This window comes from Nesoenas mayeri (genome assembly GCF_963082525.1).
Source record: "Nesoenas mayeri genome assembly, chromosome: 3".
Taxonomy (NCBI): Eukaryota; Metazoa; Chordata; class Aves; order Columbiformes; family Columbidae; genus Nesoenas; species Nesoenas mayeri.
The window spans coordinates 60939347-60955732 of NC_137544.1; the positions used below are offsets into that span (position 1 = coordinate 60939347).

Here is a 16386-nt window from a genome sequence, read left to right on the forward strand (position 1 = left end):
GATTTCAAGGTGTGGAGCAAATCTGGCTTCTCAGCAAGTCAGGGGGGAGCAGTGGCTGCTCAGGCAGGCAGGAGCTCAGCATCTGAGAGTCCTCTTTTGGGACTGCAAGAAACTTCATTGTGCTGTATTTCACTTCTGGGTGCCTTCAGGTTTGCAAGCCTGGTGAGCAAGAAACTGTGCTCTTTCCAGCATAAATCCCATCTATGTCATATTTACAGGCCTTACGTATTGTGTTTTATCCAGTGAGTTTTGCCATTACACAGGTTTTAGGACATGGTTTAAAGGCATGAATTAATTGATTACAATCATTAACTGTTATGATTCATACAAACTGCTAGGCGTAGCCAAGAGTTTACAAACACAGGCACTAAAGTGCTCCTGTCTTGATAACTTCAGTCCAAAGTTCTGTGCCTTGCCTACAATGGCTTTAACTTGAGCAGGGCTGGATTAAAGCACATTAACATCTTCTGCCTAAAATACCAGCATATGAGTTGTGGCATTACATATCAATTTATCCTGTAACTGAAGACGTGAGGTAACTTGTGGTTACTTAGAATACGAAGCCAAAACTGTGAAGGAGATGAAATCTACATGAAAAACAAACAAACAAAAACAACAAGCACACACACCGAACTTGCTTGGGTTCAAAAACAGTCTAGAAGAGCAACAGCTTCGAACAGGACAGGCTCCTTTTCCATCCCGTTGGGATGTCAGCTCCGGGGAGGGGGGGGACACACCTACACCCTGAGACTTCTCTGTGCACATGAGGAGCCCCAAGGACACGACTCCTGGGGAAGTCTGAGTCCCCTCCTGCTGCCGCTGCTGCTGCTGCGAGGTTGCAGCCACCGGGTTGCAGCCCCGGCGCCACCGGGGCGATGCCCTGCACGGGGGCACTGAGCTGCTCCGGCACCAGCAGCTCGGGCTGCGGGCTGGCGTCCCGCCGAGCACCGGGCCGGCACGGCTGGGGAGCGAGGCCTGCGGGACGGGATGGACACCCTCCCGGGAAGCGGGGGAAAACGGAGCAAGAAAGCAGAGCAGGCCGCTGCTAAGTCCCGCCGGGGCTGCCCGGAGCCGGAGGGAGGAAACAGCTGCGGGGCCGGGAGCGCGGCAGCGCCCCCTGACGGCGGCGGTCGGGAGGAGCGGCGGCGGTTGTCACATGTCGGAAAGTCCCCGGCACTGCCGGTGGAAATCCCCGGTGGGGTTTTTTTTGTTGTGTGTTTTTCCTTTTTTTTTTTTTTTTTTTTCTCCCGGGCGCTGAAACAGAAAAGGAAAAAAAAAAAAAACACAAACCAAAAACCAAAAAACAAGAGGCTCGGCTCAACCCTTCATTCCGCAGCGGCGACGGCAGCGGCAGCAGCTCCGGCGGGGAGGGGGCGGCGGAGGAGAGAAGGGAGTCCCGGCTCGGCGGGGATCGATGGCTACCGAGCTCGGCTGCGTCCCACCGCCCCAGCCCCGCTGCTGAGCAGGAGCTACCGGCAGGATCGACCGGAGGAGGAGCTCGCCGGCGGAGAGGTGAGCGCCGCTCCGGGAGCGGGGGCGGGCAGGGCACGGCGGGGCAGCGGACCCTCAAACCGGCTTCATCTCCTCCATGCTGCGTGCAGGAGGGCTCCTCGGGGCACCGGGCGGGTTTGGCCGCGGTGTTTGCTCATTTTCCGCCCGGCACCCGAGCAGTTAGCGCTCCGGAGGGGAGCTGTGCGTCGGTTCCCGGTTCGCGTTGGACGTCGCTGGCCGGGCGGTGAAGCTGTGCCCTCTGTTGCCGGGCGCTGGCCGGGGCTCGGCGGGTCCCCGGCTCCCCGGGGGCACAGCGGGCTCTCCGCAGCACGTCGGGCGGGGAAACCGGCCGGTGGGGGGTGGCTGAGCTTGTTTTTAGCGGCTGTCGCGGCTGGAAAATAAGTTTGTTTTGAGCTCTTCTCCTGTGAAGCTGGCAGGTGGCAATAGCGGCTGTCGTTTCCACCTTGCATACGCTTGTTTCCAGGAGACCGGTTAAGTTAGGGAATTAAGCCGTGTAAACAAGTCCTGTGGTATATGTAACACCTTCAGTCCTCATCTTCTTCCTTGGAAGAGTGATAATGTGCTTAGTTCTGTACCAAGCACTCGGCAACCCAGGCACAGAAATCCAGGGGCGCAGAAGGTGTATTAAGCATGTTTATTTTAGCATTGTCTTCACACTTTATGGAAAGGAGTTTGTTATTGCTGTTTTTCAGATAGAGGACAGAAAATTAAAATAACTTTATGAAGCCACTGGCATGTCTCAGAACAATATTCAGCTTTCCTGAGCCCAGCATCTTCAGTATTACATGTTCAGAAAGAATGCTGCCTCAGCTATTTAATCATTGTTTACAGCTGTTCTCTTCTGAGAATTTGTAGTCATTGCATGTCCAAAGGTAAATTAATATAGCATATAGTAAGGCACAGTACAGTACAGACTAATACAATTGTAGCTGAGCTTTCTGTTCTTTGGGTCTCTAGCTTAGGCGACTACTGAGTTCTGTTTGTTTCACACATTGTTTTTGAAAATAAAGGTTGCTCAGATTTTGCCTTGATTGACATTTAATTACCATAAATAGCATAGACAGTAATTTCCATGTGTGGAGGGGAAAATACGCCTGTAGAATATAATACTGAATGCTTCTGTAAACTCAGTACTTTTTATTACTTAAAGCTGGAAATAACCATTTCAAGGGTCCATGCCGATAGTGCTTAATCATGTGATTAGTCTTTATTCATGTAAAAATATCCCACTGACTCAATGGCTTTACTTACATAAGTAAGGAATTAAGTATTTCGGTCATCTCAGATCAAAGTATAGCTGTGATTATTAAACAGATTAATAAGGGATTGTTTATATTTCATTCCTTAAATCATACATATGTTTAAATATAGGATTACAGAAATAGCACATATAAAACTATATTGATGGGGGAGTGGATGAGAAAATATGTTATTGCCATGTTAGTGGAGGATTAATAAGAACAGGCCATCTTCAGTGGCTAAGAGAAATCTTTTCTGCATGTTGCAAGATGTGCCAGCTCTGAGCCCTGTACCTAGTGCTCCTACAGGAGCAGAGGAAACATTGAGTGGATGACATTGCCCTGACTGAGCAGAAAGGACTTTGCAGCATCTCGTGTTTCACTTGCCTCTATTTAGGGCTTGACAGGATATCCTATGAATCTCTCCATCAGCTGGTTCTCAAAGAGATTATAGAGGGCAGCTCTTGGCAGCAGGAGTTTGAGGTCCCGTCTCACCCTGGCAGTGTCCTTTCCAGCCCGGGTGGGATTGGATGTCACCAATGGAAGTGTCTGGGTGAAGAGAATAGAGCAGCTGGTCCCCTGGGGGGAAGGTTGTGCTTGAACCCTTCTGAGCAAGAGCAATCTTCTGCCTTCAGAGACCTGGGAGTCCCTTCCTGGTCAGTCTGTCAGGATGTGGTCTCTCTGGCCCTCCAGACTCCCATCTCCCTGAGAAAACTTCCTGATAGTAGCATCAATCAGATTTCAGTTGCTTCTTGCCTCCTTGTACTTGGCATGGTATACATTGAGACCTTAATATATACCTGTGGCTTGATATTTGCCTGTGGATTCATAATCGCAATGGTGGGCTCTCCTAACGTGAGCAGCTGTATTCTAAACATGTTAGGCATACATATCTTTCTTTGTTTTAATAGAAATTTTGCTTTGGCTTTCAGCAGCAGTAATGTACATGGGCAGCATAATGAATATCTCCATGTAATAATAGGTTGCTGGTGTTACTGCAGTGCACAGGAGTTTTGAGGGATGTGGTACCTATGTTTGGCTCTGGCTAGCCACAAAGTTAGTGTGCTCTGAATAAGTATTTCAGAGAGTGTACACAGTTTGAGGTTATGGTTTGGTTTTTTTTTTCTCCCTGCTGTAGCCCATGAGGCCAGAGGTACTGAAGAAAGGGATGCAGGGCAGCAAACATTACATGTCCCACTGTGGAAAAATATTGGGGTTTTTGAGCCAAGTGGAAATGCTTTTTCAGCTACGTTGACTTACCGCTGAGTAATAGCAGCACTGCAGTTTGCACCCCCACACGCAGCACAAGCACCTCCGTGCAGTAGCTCTGCCACTCAATAAATATAAGGAGCCTCAAGAAGAGTAACATGAGTCTGTCCTTGAGTACTGGCTCTGCTACAAATTCCACCTTTGGCCACTGTAAGTATGAGACAGATACTAGCATGGCATGTAATTCTTGGGGCTCTTTTTGTACTGTACCAAACATCACTTCTCAGAATGTATAGGCTGTGGAAATCTGAAATGGTCATTATCTGCTTTTTCTGGCATGTCATCAAAACAAGAGCTTGAAATGTGCTGAAAGTTCAGCAAGTTCATATGGGATTACACTGTGCAATTAGCAATTAGTTGGGTTCCCAGGATAATTTTCCCTTCCCTTGATCTTGCTTTCTTTTATCCTTACTTTGACTCAAATGCTTTTTTAATATTTTTTTGGAAGATGATGCAATTTCCTTAGTTATTAATAAATTCGCTTTAACATCTCAGTAAGTGATAGCAGTAAATGATTGGAATAAGATGGTCAGTGTTTATATCTGAGTAATACAGAGAGGCTGATGGATATGAGCTTTAAAAACCATCATCTATATAAGGATCAGTGGACTGCATCCACTCTGTGCTCATTTTAGGCAAACCTGCAGCCAGAATCCCACCCCTGAAAGTGCCTTCTCAATCTCCACAAATGTTACAGCACTGTGATGCAAGGACACTAACATGCCAATAAAAGGATCCTTTTTCATTTCAGATGTCTTCTAGAAATATGGCTGGCCAACATATCCTTCCTCAAGCTTTGTATCAGAGCAATATGCTGAAAGCCATGAAAATTAGAGAGAGGACACCTGAAGATCTGGTCAAACCCCCCAGTGGAATAATTCACCACTTCAGGACTATGCACAGATACACCATAGAAATGTTCAGAATGGGCCAGTTCTGTCCTCAGTTTCGGGAAACACTTCAGAAGGCCCTGACTGACCAGGCCACCCAGACTTCGCTGGAGCGCCAGAGGAAGCTCAACTGGTGCATGGAAGTTCGGAGGCTTGTCTCTTTGAAGACTAATGGTAAGTTATGAGCAGGTCTCTGCACTCATGTTAAAATGGGTAATGCAAATGTAGCACCTTTATTAATAGTATCTGTGTTCACGTAACTGAAACAGAAGTGCATGGCTTTAAAAAAGTGGTTCCTTTTAATCTTAGTTTTGTAAACTAAAATTATTTCCACGTGATGTACTGTTGTGAGGCTGTAGCACTTCCCTGCCCATATAATAATATTATGAATGGCCTGAAAAATTCGCAGATGTTTTCATAGCATCAGTAATCTGTGGCACATCAAAGTAAAACACCAGGCAGGAACCTTGACCTGCAACCCATCACCTTTCCGTGAATCGGACTGTGTGTCAGCTGCCTTGTCAGAAGTGCCAAATGACCCTTAATAGCAGGCAAGGGAGACTTCAGATGCTTTGAGTGACGGGGATGCGTTCCTGTGTATATGGCAGAAGTTAATACCCTGCCATAAGCCCTGCTGTTGTAGCTGGCAGGCAAGGTCCACTTGCTGGTCCAGCTTTAACAGCAGTGCTGCCAGGAGCATCCTGGATGTGGAGCCTCTGGGAACCAGACCTCACTGGCCCCGGGGTCAGCACCCCGCACCTGGCCGGCTCCTTCATCCCCAGCTATCTGCTGGGGTTTGCTGGCCCTTGCCTTTCCTTAGGCTCACCAGTAAGTCCCGTGTGCGTGACTGACAGCCATCTTTGTGCAACACAAAGTTTGCAGTCCCCTTCTCTTTCAAAGGTCAGTGCTGGTTTTAAGACTGGGCTTTTAGGTTATTTCATGTGTATTGCATCAAGTGCTGCAAATTAAAAGGTACATTAGTTGTGCAAATATTTCCTGAATAGGGTACATGTGTCCAACGTCTTGAGCAGGAAATTTTTGCACATGACTGTAAGAGTTGCTGGGCATTTCACATTCAGTGGAGGAAAGATTTGGTAATGGCTATGACTTATGGTCATGCAGCTGCAAAGTTGGACTCAGGATTCCCTACAGCACAGATTGCCGCAAACCAGGAAAGTCAACTGGGACAGTGAGGACTCCAAGAACACAGAAAATACATATTATATGCTCAAGAAGCAGATGACGCTGGTTATAGAAACACTGGGTGTGGTGGACCTGCAGTCTCACGGAAGTCCTTAGATTGTGTTCTGTGGATGCTTCTTTTCATATCTGTTTATAAACACATTGCTCTTATCTTCCTCGTCCACATTCTTCCCTTCTCAAGTTCTACCATATTTCTCAGTCTGATTGCACCGCCGTGTAGATGTCACAGCTGTGGCCTTGAAGAGCCTGATCCTAATGCGTGTCTCTGTGCCTTCTGGCGGGCTTTTGCACATTCATAATATTCCCATTACTGTAATTAGGCTGTTCGTGGAGATCGCGTAATCTTGAACTTCCAGCAGGACTGGAGTTGCAGTTATGGCAGGCAGCTCTTTGCGGGTACTAGGAAGATAACATCACTCCCAGTGTTGCATCTTCAAAACGTCACTCCAGGAGATACACTAATACGTTCACTAGGAAAATGGACAATGTGCATAATTTTTGCCCAGGGCAAAGAGCAATGGTTTTAGAATCCCATATCTCCTCTGTTAATACATGTCCTGCAGAAGTTAACCCTGCCTGGACAGGTCGTTGTTGCTGACAACACTGTGTTCACTGACTGTGACTTCTTGCCTTGTCCCATGACTGTCAGCCCATGTTACAACTGGGAACAAACTGTGGACTGGAGACTTGGATCCCATTCGTGAGCAGGGGTACCAGTATATAGGATGTTGAAATCTTAGGGCAGGTTGATGGAAGGCAAAGCAAGGGTTCGGTTTTTGGTCCCCCCTTCCTGTACCCCACACAGCCAATGAACTCTGCTTCAGTTCAGTACTCTAAGGTCATTAAGTGCATGAGTAGTAGGAGTGGCTTTGGGAACCTGTGGTTTATGCAAAGTAGTCACAGCAAGGAACCTTTGCAGGAGAGAGAAGGTAAGCTGGGCTGAAGGAGAGGATTCCTGAAAGAAGAGACAGAAGCCTGGAGAAGCCCTATATTATCCCAGAAAATAACATGTTGTGTTTTGTTTTGTTTTCTCCCATGTGGAATGGAGAATACTTTAAAAAGCATTTAGCTGGTTAACCCATAGAAGTGAGGGGAATATACTGGTTCTTTCAGTCAACAGTGGGTTTTCTTCAGAAAATTCTGGGGTTTTTTTCCGATGAAAGTTTTAATTGTTGAAAACAGAGAAAGTATGTATTTCCTGTAGGATCTTTCAGTGTATATCTTGCCTGATATGTGCATGAGTTTGTGGAGTGGTGTTTTGCCTCTTCTTTTTTTTTTAAAAATTTTTTTTTAAAAAAGCCCTTTTGAATCACCACACATTTATTTGCAGACATGCGAATGGAGGACAGAGGGAAAGCAGTAGGAGGTATAAAAATCGAAACTGTTTTAAAAAAAATAATTAAAATCAACTAACATTCCAACATCTATTGGCTGCAGAGATTTCACTTGTATAATGAAAAGGCATTCATTCCAGCCCGCCCAGCCACACCCCCCGGGAAAGTCCGAGGGAGGCGTCGCTGCTCAGCCTTGTGCACCGCAGAACAAAAAGTACAACTGTTGCTCAATTGCTAGTCAAACAGCGCAGGGGAATTCCAGCTGCTGTGTAAGGAATTTTGGGCAGCGCTTCTCAATAAAGAACTGAAAGTGAGCTCTCGGAGAGACAGAGAGGAAAAAAAAAATCTTATCTTTGCTCTAGATTTTGCAAAGGGAAAATTTTGACAGGATTAATATGTCATCTGTCTTGGTCAGAAGGAAACCCAGTCAGTTTTTCTGTCTTATATGTTGTTCCCTGATTTTTGAACTCAAAGTAAGCTGCCTGCAGACTTGAAGTAAGCTTTGCAAGACAGTGTTCAGAGACCAGAAGGCAGTCGCAGGAACCTGATACACATGGAGTCCATAACGATTTAGGAAATGTTAAGCAGATTTCAAAGGAAATCTTTTTTTCAGGTTCTGGGGTTTGTTGTAAGTTTTTCTCTGCAGTTTCATAGCAGAGGTAGTAAAAGTGTTCAACAAATGTGTACTTGAGATCATAAGGCATATGGCAAACTGGGTTTAAGTCTTTTATGGGTGTTTGGCTGATCTTTTTCCCACATGAGAAAAATCTAGTAGCTTTACCACAGTTGATGCCCTCGATTCCAAGGAAATTGCTGTGGTTTCTTAGCATTCAGTGAATCTGTTTACCACTGTCGTAAACACTGAACCTACTTTTGAATCTGAGGATATGACAGTAATGATTCTTGATGTCTCCCTTTTAAGGGAGGCATCCCATTTCGAAGATGGTTAGAGATAGAATTTGAAACTCGGACATAGGCATACTCTGTGACACCTTTTACTTAAGTTAGTTAACTCCTCCTATTCTCAGTTTCCTCCCTTCTGAAATTGCAGAATATTGCTTTTCTTCCTACCTGTAGGGTAAAGAGAACTTTTTCAATGCAAGGAGTCTGTCTGAATAAAAATTAATCATTATGGTTTTCATTTATTTAGCTTTAACTTTGCATTTTACAAAAACAACCCTCTAAATAAAACTTCTGACAGCACAGTATACTATCAGTTCTGAGAGGAAGGCGGGAGGTGTTCCTACAATTGCTTTACATAAATCACATACCCTTCCCTTCCTGTCTCTTTTTTAATTACAAATCCTCCATCAAGCACAGCCGAATGCCTTTCAATGCAGGGGGATGTGAGGCTTGGTCGTCTTATAGTATTTTCTTAGTGGCTTCCATGTCCCTACTCTGTGCCATCAGGTTTATATAGGGATATTTAAGGGAGATTTACACATTCTTTTGTCATTTTAAGTTGACTTTGTTGTGTTTAAAAACTATTTCAGCTGTGTTTGACATTTGCAGTTGACCCCAAAACATGGTATCAGGCAAAGTTAAGTAAGATAGATACAGGGCAGGCTTCCCACCATTGCTGAATGACAACACCAACAGATGAAGGAGAGAAAAGCAGTAGAGAGGGGACTTTCTTAATTTCTGTCCCTTAACAGGGAGCTCATTGCTGTGGTCTTCTTGTTAAAACCATTCTGTCTGAGGCTTAGAGAGAAGTGCACAAGGAATATGAATAGGCGCAGTGTAATTCTACATCCCACGCACTTATGGGGTTTTCTTTAAGCAGACATTTAAAAATAATGTATTCTTTGGGTTTTTTACAGGTGATGGAAATTGCCTCATGCATGCTGCATCACAGTACATGTGGGGTATTGAAGATATCGACCTCGTCTTAAGAAAAACATTGTTTAGCGCACTCAGGGAGACTGACACACGGAACTTCAAGCTCCGCTGGCAGCGGGAGGCTATTAAATCCCAGGAGTTTGTAGAAACAGGACTCCGCTACGACACCCGGGTAAGGTGGCCTGAGTGAACGGTGCTGTTTTCTGAGTGCTCGTCGGCGTTGGCTTGCTGATTCCATTTGCTTCTTGGCTTCACGGATTCCGCTGTTAAGTGAAGAGCAGAAATAGTCTTCTTTTGGAGGAAATGTGAAGGTGTGATTGTTTGGAGCACTGCTGCACTGCAGTTCCTGACTTCCGTGTCTTTGAACTGTTGCTGATGCGTGTTTCTTTCCTCAGAATTGGGAGGAGGAGTGGGAATACCTCATTGAAATGACCTCCCCAGAAACATCTGGGGCTCGAAACAGGCTTCCATATAATGCACTGGAAGAAATCCACATCTTCATCCTTGCTAACATCCTCAGAAGGCCAGTCATTGTCCTTGCAGGTGAGTTGCCCAGCCAGTTGTCTCGTATTACAGACCGTGTCACTCTGTGCTGTATTAGTAATCTTATTTTGCTCGTAGTTGTTTTCAGGTAGATACGTTTCAGAACTGGGTGTTTTCAGCAATTGTTCTAAAAGGCCCGGGATGTGTTTTCTCTTGCTTGTAGCACATACTTATTTCTGTTTATTTGTCTTCCTTATGCAGATAAAGTAGTGAGAAGTTTAGAGTCAGGCTCCAGTTTTGCTCCTCTGAATGTTGGTGGTATTTACTTGCCTCTCCTTTGGCCAGCTGAAGAATGCTACAGGTACCCAATTGTGCTCGGATACGACAACATGCATTTTACACCACTGGTGACTCTGAAGGACAGCGGGCCAGGTATTTTTCAAGTACCTTGTTTGGTATTTATGTAGCTTCTTCCATAACATCATGCTGATAAAGCATTTAAAATATAATCTGGTTTAGATTTGCATTTCAAAACTTAAAATAAACGTAAAAGTTTCCTTTAGAATGCATGCTTAAAATGCAGGAACAGTTTTGACTGTAAATCTGAATAGAAACTGAAGGTTGTCTTCAAAATGCTGATTGAAAGTAAAGTACAACTCACCTGTTTGCAGGCTGGGGTCAGTCAAAAGGTGGCCTCTGCTTCATTGTGTTCTGGCCTCCTTTCTGTGCCCCATCATTAAGAGAAGGAGCTTGGAAGGACATGGTCTTACAACAGCATACCGTTGCTTGTCAGGGATAATGAAATACAGGCTTTGCCATTTTTAATGCATCTCTTCTGGCTGGATAGCAGTTCTCTAGGTTCTCAGTTTAGGGCATCATCCTGTGGAAAGGTACAATGAACTAAGATCTACAATGCTGCCCACACTGAGAAGAACGTTGCTATGGGGACATTAAAAGGTTTGTGGTGCAGACATGTCTGCGTCCTTCCCCAGTGGCACTGTTCAGAAACCAGTTGCTCTGGCCAGCCATTCTCCTCTCTCTCTGAAATTCAGCAGCAGTGGTGAGGTGTCTGTGTGTTGCATCTTATGGTTACTTTTGCCTGGTTTTATATATATGAATATATGCTAACCTATCTTGTTTCCCCACAGAGATCCGGGCTGTCCCTCTGGTCACCAGTGAACGCGGCAGATTTGAGGACTTGAGAGTACACTTTCTGACAGATGCAGAGGAGAGAGAGAAAGAGCAGCTGCTGAAAGACTACTTGATAGTGATAGAAATTCCGGTGCAAGGCTGGGATCATGGTACAACTCATTTAATTAATGCTGCAAAGTGAGTGTTTTTCCTCAAAGTCATCTTGTTTATGGTGGTGGGAGAAGCTGGACTGCCCAGTGTGTTCCTTCAGTCATTCCTTTCTTCTACAGCAGCACACACGTTTACCTTCTGCAGCATGAAATAAATGGCATTACTGTTGACATGCTTTGAAGTTACATGAGCTCGAGCCAGTCTCAAAAGGCAAAAATGTCAGCAAACTGAAACTAATAATTTAGACAAGTAAGCCCAGTGGATTAGGTTCACTGATTTTTGGATTATGCAGGAGGGTGGCTGAAAAGTAGTGAAACCCTGGAACTAGTTAGACCAAACTTTTGCACTTTGTTTAAGGGCACATTGCATAAAGGGCAGCTGGTGTAGTTTTGGCTGCCCTAGGAAGAGTAGCTGGTGCGATGTTCGTAGCACAGATGCCTTGACACCAGAGGCTGTGGTGGTGTGGCAGTGGGCAGGAAGCTATGGCCAGTAGAGGAACCAGCATCTGAGCTTGTCCCCCTGACGATTGGGTGTCAGTTACATGTAGGGGGAAGTTGGTGGCACTCATCAGCCCCTCACATTTAGGGGACACTGGCAGCGGCATCTGCGCAGCCCCTTCACAGGTGTGGGAGGGAACCAACTCTCTGAAGCTCTGTCTTTGCTTCCGTTACCACAGCAAAAGGATATAGACATACGTAAAGAGTAGGAATCCAACTTCCATAGTCCCATTGCACAGATGTGTTCTTGAGTATTACCAGCAGTGCTAGCTCCTCATCCTCCCAGCTGTGGCATGGTGAAGCTCTGGTGTGTAGTTTTCCCTGTGGGCAGGGTAGGGATGGGTGGTATGATGGATGCTGGCATTACACACACACACACTGAAGCTATACTGTTTGTTTTGAAGAATTCTGCTGGTAGATACAGACTCAATAAGGCAAAACCAGGAGCAGATTTTGTGATAAACTGTATCATGAAATGCAGAGCCTACCGTGGGAAAGGCTTGTGTGGGGGCTGGTGAAGAGAGGGATCTTCCACTCTGACCTTGGCTCAGCTGAGCACTGTTCTTCAGAAGAATTCAGGATTGGGGTAATTTTGCTTTTCACTTCTGAGAGAGTATCCATATTTTTCCTGGAAATAGCTCTCAGACACCAAAGCCTCCTCTAGAAAATCCTTTTAAGAATAATCTGTTTAGCATTGTGTCACATCATTTCTTTATACGTGAAAGTCTCCATTTGACATCACTGAACACTTACTTTTTAAATTGTTTGCATTTACAGCAACAGTTTAACATCCTGGATCTTCTAGTTGAGTAATATGGATGTGCATTAGATCTACATTTCCTCCCCACACTGCTTGTATTTGCCTCCACCCCCACCATCTGCCCTTTCCAACCACTGATGCAATCTTCCTTTTTTGGCTCTCAGGTTAGATGAAGGCAACCTACCCAAAGAAATAAACCTTGTGGAAGATTACTTTCAGCTGGTACAGCATGAGTACAAGAAGTGGCAGGAGAACGCTGAACCTGCTAGAAGAGAGACCTGTCCCAGGAACAGACAGGAACTGTCTTTTCCCCAGCTCTCCCTCTTACAGGTGAAATGTGAAACGCCAAATTGCCCTTTCTACATGTCTGTGAACACGCAGCCCTACTGCCATGAGTGCTTTGAGCGGAGGTCCCAGGGAAGCAAAGGAAGAAAGCAGACCTCCAAAGCAGCACCTGAGAAACTGAAGGCAGCTGGGTCAGGTTCCTCCCATGGGGATGTTTGTGAACCTGGGGGATGGACACCTGAAGGGCCCATAACGGGGCCTCGCTCCGCACCTCCAACTGCTCCGAGCCTTTTCCTGTACAGCGAGACCACGGCCATGAAGTGCAAGACACCAGACTGCCCCTTTACGTTGAATGTGCAACACAATGGGCTTTGCGAACGCTGCTACAGCTCCAGACAGCTTGCTCCTTGCAACAAGTTGGATGACCAGAGACATTTAGACTATGCCACATGCAAGGTGTGCCATCAGAAGGCAAACAGGACCTTCAACGGCATATGCAGCAATTGCTTCAAAAGGTCTACAGAGCATTCCTCAAACGGCAGCCCTGCTTTCCTGCCCACGTGCCACCAGAGATCGACGTCTGACCCGTCCCAGATCTCGCAGAGCCTCCTCCAGCACTCCTGCCATCAGGCTCCCAGCAGCCGCGATGAGGAGCCCCCACCACGGGCTCTGCCTCCCGAGGAGAAGAGGGGGGGTAACCTCTGCAGGAAACCGGGCTGCAAGTTCTTCGGGACACCGCAGAACGAGGGCTTCTGCACGCTGTGTTTCTTTGAGTACAGGGAAAACAACGGTAAGCAGAGATAGGGCGAGCTTTGGCACACTATGGCCTCAGATTGGCCTCCTGGAGCTCTGAAGCTCTGAACACACTGGGTGCTAAAAGGGATGGTGTGATTGAAGTGGTGTGGAGTAGAAGCAGTGCTGTGAGGATAAGGTGCTTCTTTTGACCATTATTATCCTGTAAAAGCACATGCAGTAGTAGAGTGAGAAATCTGTGAAGCGTCTTGTAAAACTTCTGAACGGCTTTCACAGGGGCAAAACTAGCTCAGTCTCAGATCCCTTTCCACCATCCACTGCAATCATAGTTTGGAATGAATTTTCTTCCCAGCTAGACAAGTCGTAGGGCTCAGCGAGGGAAATGCTGTTGTATTGATGCTGCTGAAAGCCAGTTATGTTGGTAAGGCTTTTTAAAAGCTTAACACGAGTGTGAAGATCTGTATCCGTTCCGGATGTAACAGGTATAACACCCTGGAGTAACCACTGAAGTCACCTTGATAAGCAGAGCAAGTAGAAACTGACTGTAGATAATGTGCTTGTATTTTGGAGTAACTTAGGAGTCTGTTGTTGTAATCTACCTTGAAATCTTTCTTGGTAGTATCACGTGTATGTGTTTAAAGGCAGGCCTTCAAAAGATAATAGTCTGTGAATAAATCACAGCATGAAATCTTCATCTTTCATGCTATTGCTCTGTAACACAGGCCAAGAGCCCTTGGATACAGAAGGTGAAAGGCACATGTAAGAGAGAATTATTGCTTTGCTCTGTTTCATTGCTGACAAGTGTGCCAATGCTGCACTTTTCACAGATGTTCAAATTAGGGAACTTCTTTGCCAGCTTACAATAGCTTATTTTCCACTGTTGTTCACAATGATTTTTTTTTTTTTTTCCTTCTGACCGTGGAATATATAAAATTGCTTCATGAGACTAAAAAGTGTAAGGCACTTTTTCCTATTATGCGCTGTGCTGCCGTACTTGCATTACCCAATGTGCCTGAAATGGGGAAGGCCAAGAGGGAAGTGTTGCGGTAGATCACAGATGACATGCTGAAGGTGAAATTCCTCTTGACTTCAGTGAGATCTAGTTTTCCCACTGAGAGCAAGTTTTGCTGTTTCAACAACTTCTGATATGAAAATCAGGTTGTATTTAACTCTCTTATTTATGTAGCATGGAGGAAAGTGCATCAACTGAGGGGTCTCAGGATTGCCCAGAGCTCATGTTTGGGACTAGCAGATTTCTTTTTTTTATTTTTATTTTTCTCTTTTTAAACTGGGCAGCTTTTCATAGTTGCTTTGGGTCATCAGGTCTATTGAGCACATTGAAACTCCTCCTGTCCTTACTTTGCTTTACAGACAGTGCTTTGCTACGCCACCAGAGGAGATCTCAGAGGAAGTCCTCGGCAGCAGGTCAGCTGGGGACCTCCGCCGCCACCTTCCGTAACACCGTGTCCTGCCAGCGGCGCGACTGCGACACCCTGGGCAGCACGATGCTCGAAGGGTACTGCCAGAACTGCTTCATTAAAGCCCAGAACCAGCGATTTCAGGAAGCCAGGAGGACAGAAGAACAGCTGGTGAGACAGCCAGAAGTAAGTGTGAACTTCTCAAAAATCTTCCGCTTGTTTAGTGCTGCCTTTTTTCCTCTTGTGTGAATAACTTGGGATGTCTACTACGAAATCCTCAGATGACTGCATCCTAAGACAAGCTTAGAGTATCTCATGATTTTTTTCCTGCTGCAACTGAGCAGCATTCCTAAAAGTTGTTCTCAATTTAGGTGTTCAGTTTTACCTCAGCTGGGATTTTGCCAGCAATTTCAGGGGACGCAATTAGACCAACAGTTGGTTTGTTTGCTTAACAGGGAAATATTTTCATTCTTACCCTTAGATCTGTGCAACTGCATAAAGACATTGAGTCTGCTTCATGTCACCTTTATCATTGAGCCCATTACAGATTTTCTTTGTCCCTGATATTTTTCTTTCTTTGGTTTGTTTTTTGACCCTTTTAGAATCGAGAGTTACCAAAGATTAAAAACATTGTTTTCTAAGAAATAACAGAACTTGTAGTTTTCTTTGGTAAATCCCAACTTGGCTCTTGGTATTGCACTTTTCAGAAGAGGCACGTGTTTGCAACAACCCCCAGTGGTTACTGATACAAACCATGAGCAGAGTTGAAAGTAAATGAAAAGTCACTTGTGCTGCCAGCATGGCAACTGACAATGTGTTTTAATGTTTTTCAAGAGAACAGGACAGCACAGAGATTTGCAACGAGCGGCGCTGAGTAGCCAGAAGAGACAATGTGCTGTGGCTTCATGTCGAAACAACCTGGGCTGCAGAAGCGATGACTTGTGCCAGGAGTGCCAGCGCCTCAGTCAGCGTTTGCCTTTGGGGAGTGCCAGGGACCCCGCTGCAGAGGAACCTCCGAAACAACGCTGCCGAGCCCCTGCTTGTGATCACTATGGCAATGCCAAGTGCAATGGCTACTGCAATGAATGCTACCAGTTCAAACAGATCTATGGCTAGTGGAGGAGTTGGTAAAGAAGAAGAAATCGATACCAGCTACTTCCTTCGCTGAAACGGTGCTATTTCCAAAACACTTAACAGTCCTGGGAAGGGGAGGGTGGGGGGAAATATAAGCTGTCTGCTCGTGTTTGTTCCCAAGAATGGGAATGAGTGTCTACTTCCTCTAAACACTGCATACAAGGACTGCTGAGAAGGACAGGTTGCCTTCTGCACAGAGCTGTCATTCACGACTAAGCTCCTACAATGCCGTATTTAATTCTTGGACTTCCCAGGAGGAAGTGTGAAGCATTTGAATCCAAAGAACTTCCCAGTTCTGCCTCTTTCTCAATACCTCCCCTGCTCCCAGGCGAGGAGCCACGGCTACTGTTGGAGGTGGAGGAGCTCTTTGTGTTTGCGTACATCAGTCATAGGCAAGTCTTTTCTGAGAGGGATTCCCCAGGACAGGCTGATGCAACTTGGAGTTGATGTCTGAAGAAACTTACTTTGG

The 16386-nt window shown here is 45.7% G+C and overlaps 1 protein-coding gene across 3 annotated transcripts; it reads left to right on the forward strand.

The window, feature by feature from the left end:
* The first annotated feature begins 833 nt into the window (after positions 1-833).
* TNFAIP3 (TNF alpha induced protein 3) lies at positions 834-15978 on the forward strand. Of its 3 annotated transcripts, XM_080342436.1 has the most exons (10): positions 1375-1512; positions 2205-2384; positions 4771-5083; positions 9267-9457; positions 9681-9828; positions 10030-10200; positions 10917-11097; positions 12492-13402; positions 14737-14969; positions 15618-15978. In XM_080342436.1, exons 3-10 carry the CDS (start codon positions 4771-4773, stop codon positions 15897-15899), a joined length of 2430 nt encoding a protein of 809 aa, XP_080198562.1. In that variant the 5' UTR covers positions 1375-1512; positions 2205-2384; the 3' UTR covers positions 15900-15978. The 3 variants fall into 3 exon arrangements, with proteins under 3 accessions (XP_080198560.1, XP_080198561.1, XP_080198562.1); XM_080342434.1 differs by lacking the exon at positions 2205-2384 and having other exon boundaries at positions 834-1512; XM_080342435.1 differs by lacking the exon at positions 2205-2384 and having other exon boundaries at positions 834-1512; positions 10114-10200.
* The last annotated feature ends 408 nt before the right edge of the window (positions 15979-16386 follow it).

Bases quoted from the DNA above. Each gene is read 5' to 3' on its own strand.
- TNFAIP3 (XM_080342434.1), top strand. From the start codon at position 988: ATGGACACCCTCCCGGGAAGCGGGGGAAAACGGAGCAAGAAAGCAGAG. The intron at 5,084-9,266 runs GTAAGTTATGAG...GGTTTTTTACAG, and splicing joins TGTCTCTTTGAAGACTAATG to GTGATGGAAATTGCCTCATG. The intron at 14,970-15,617 runs GTAAGTGTGAAC...ATGTTTTTCAAG, and splicing joins AGCTGGTGAGACAGCCAGAA to AGAACAGGACAGCACAGAGA.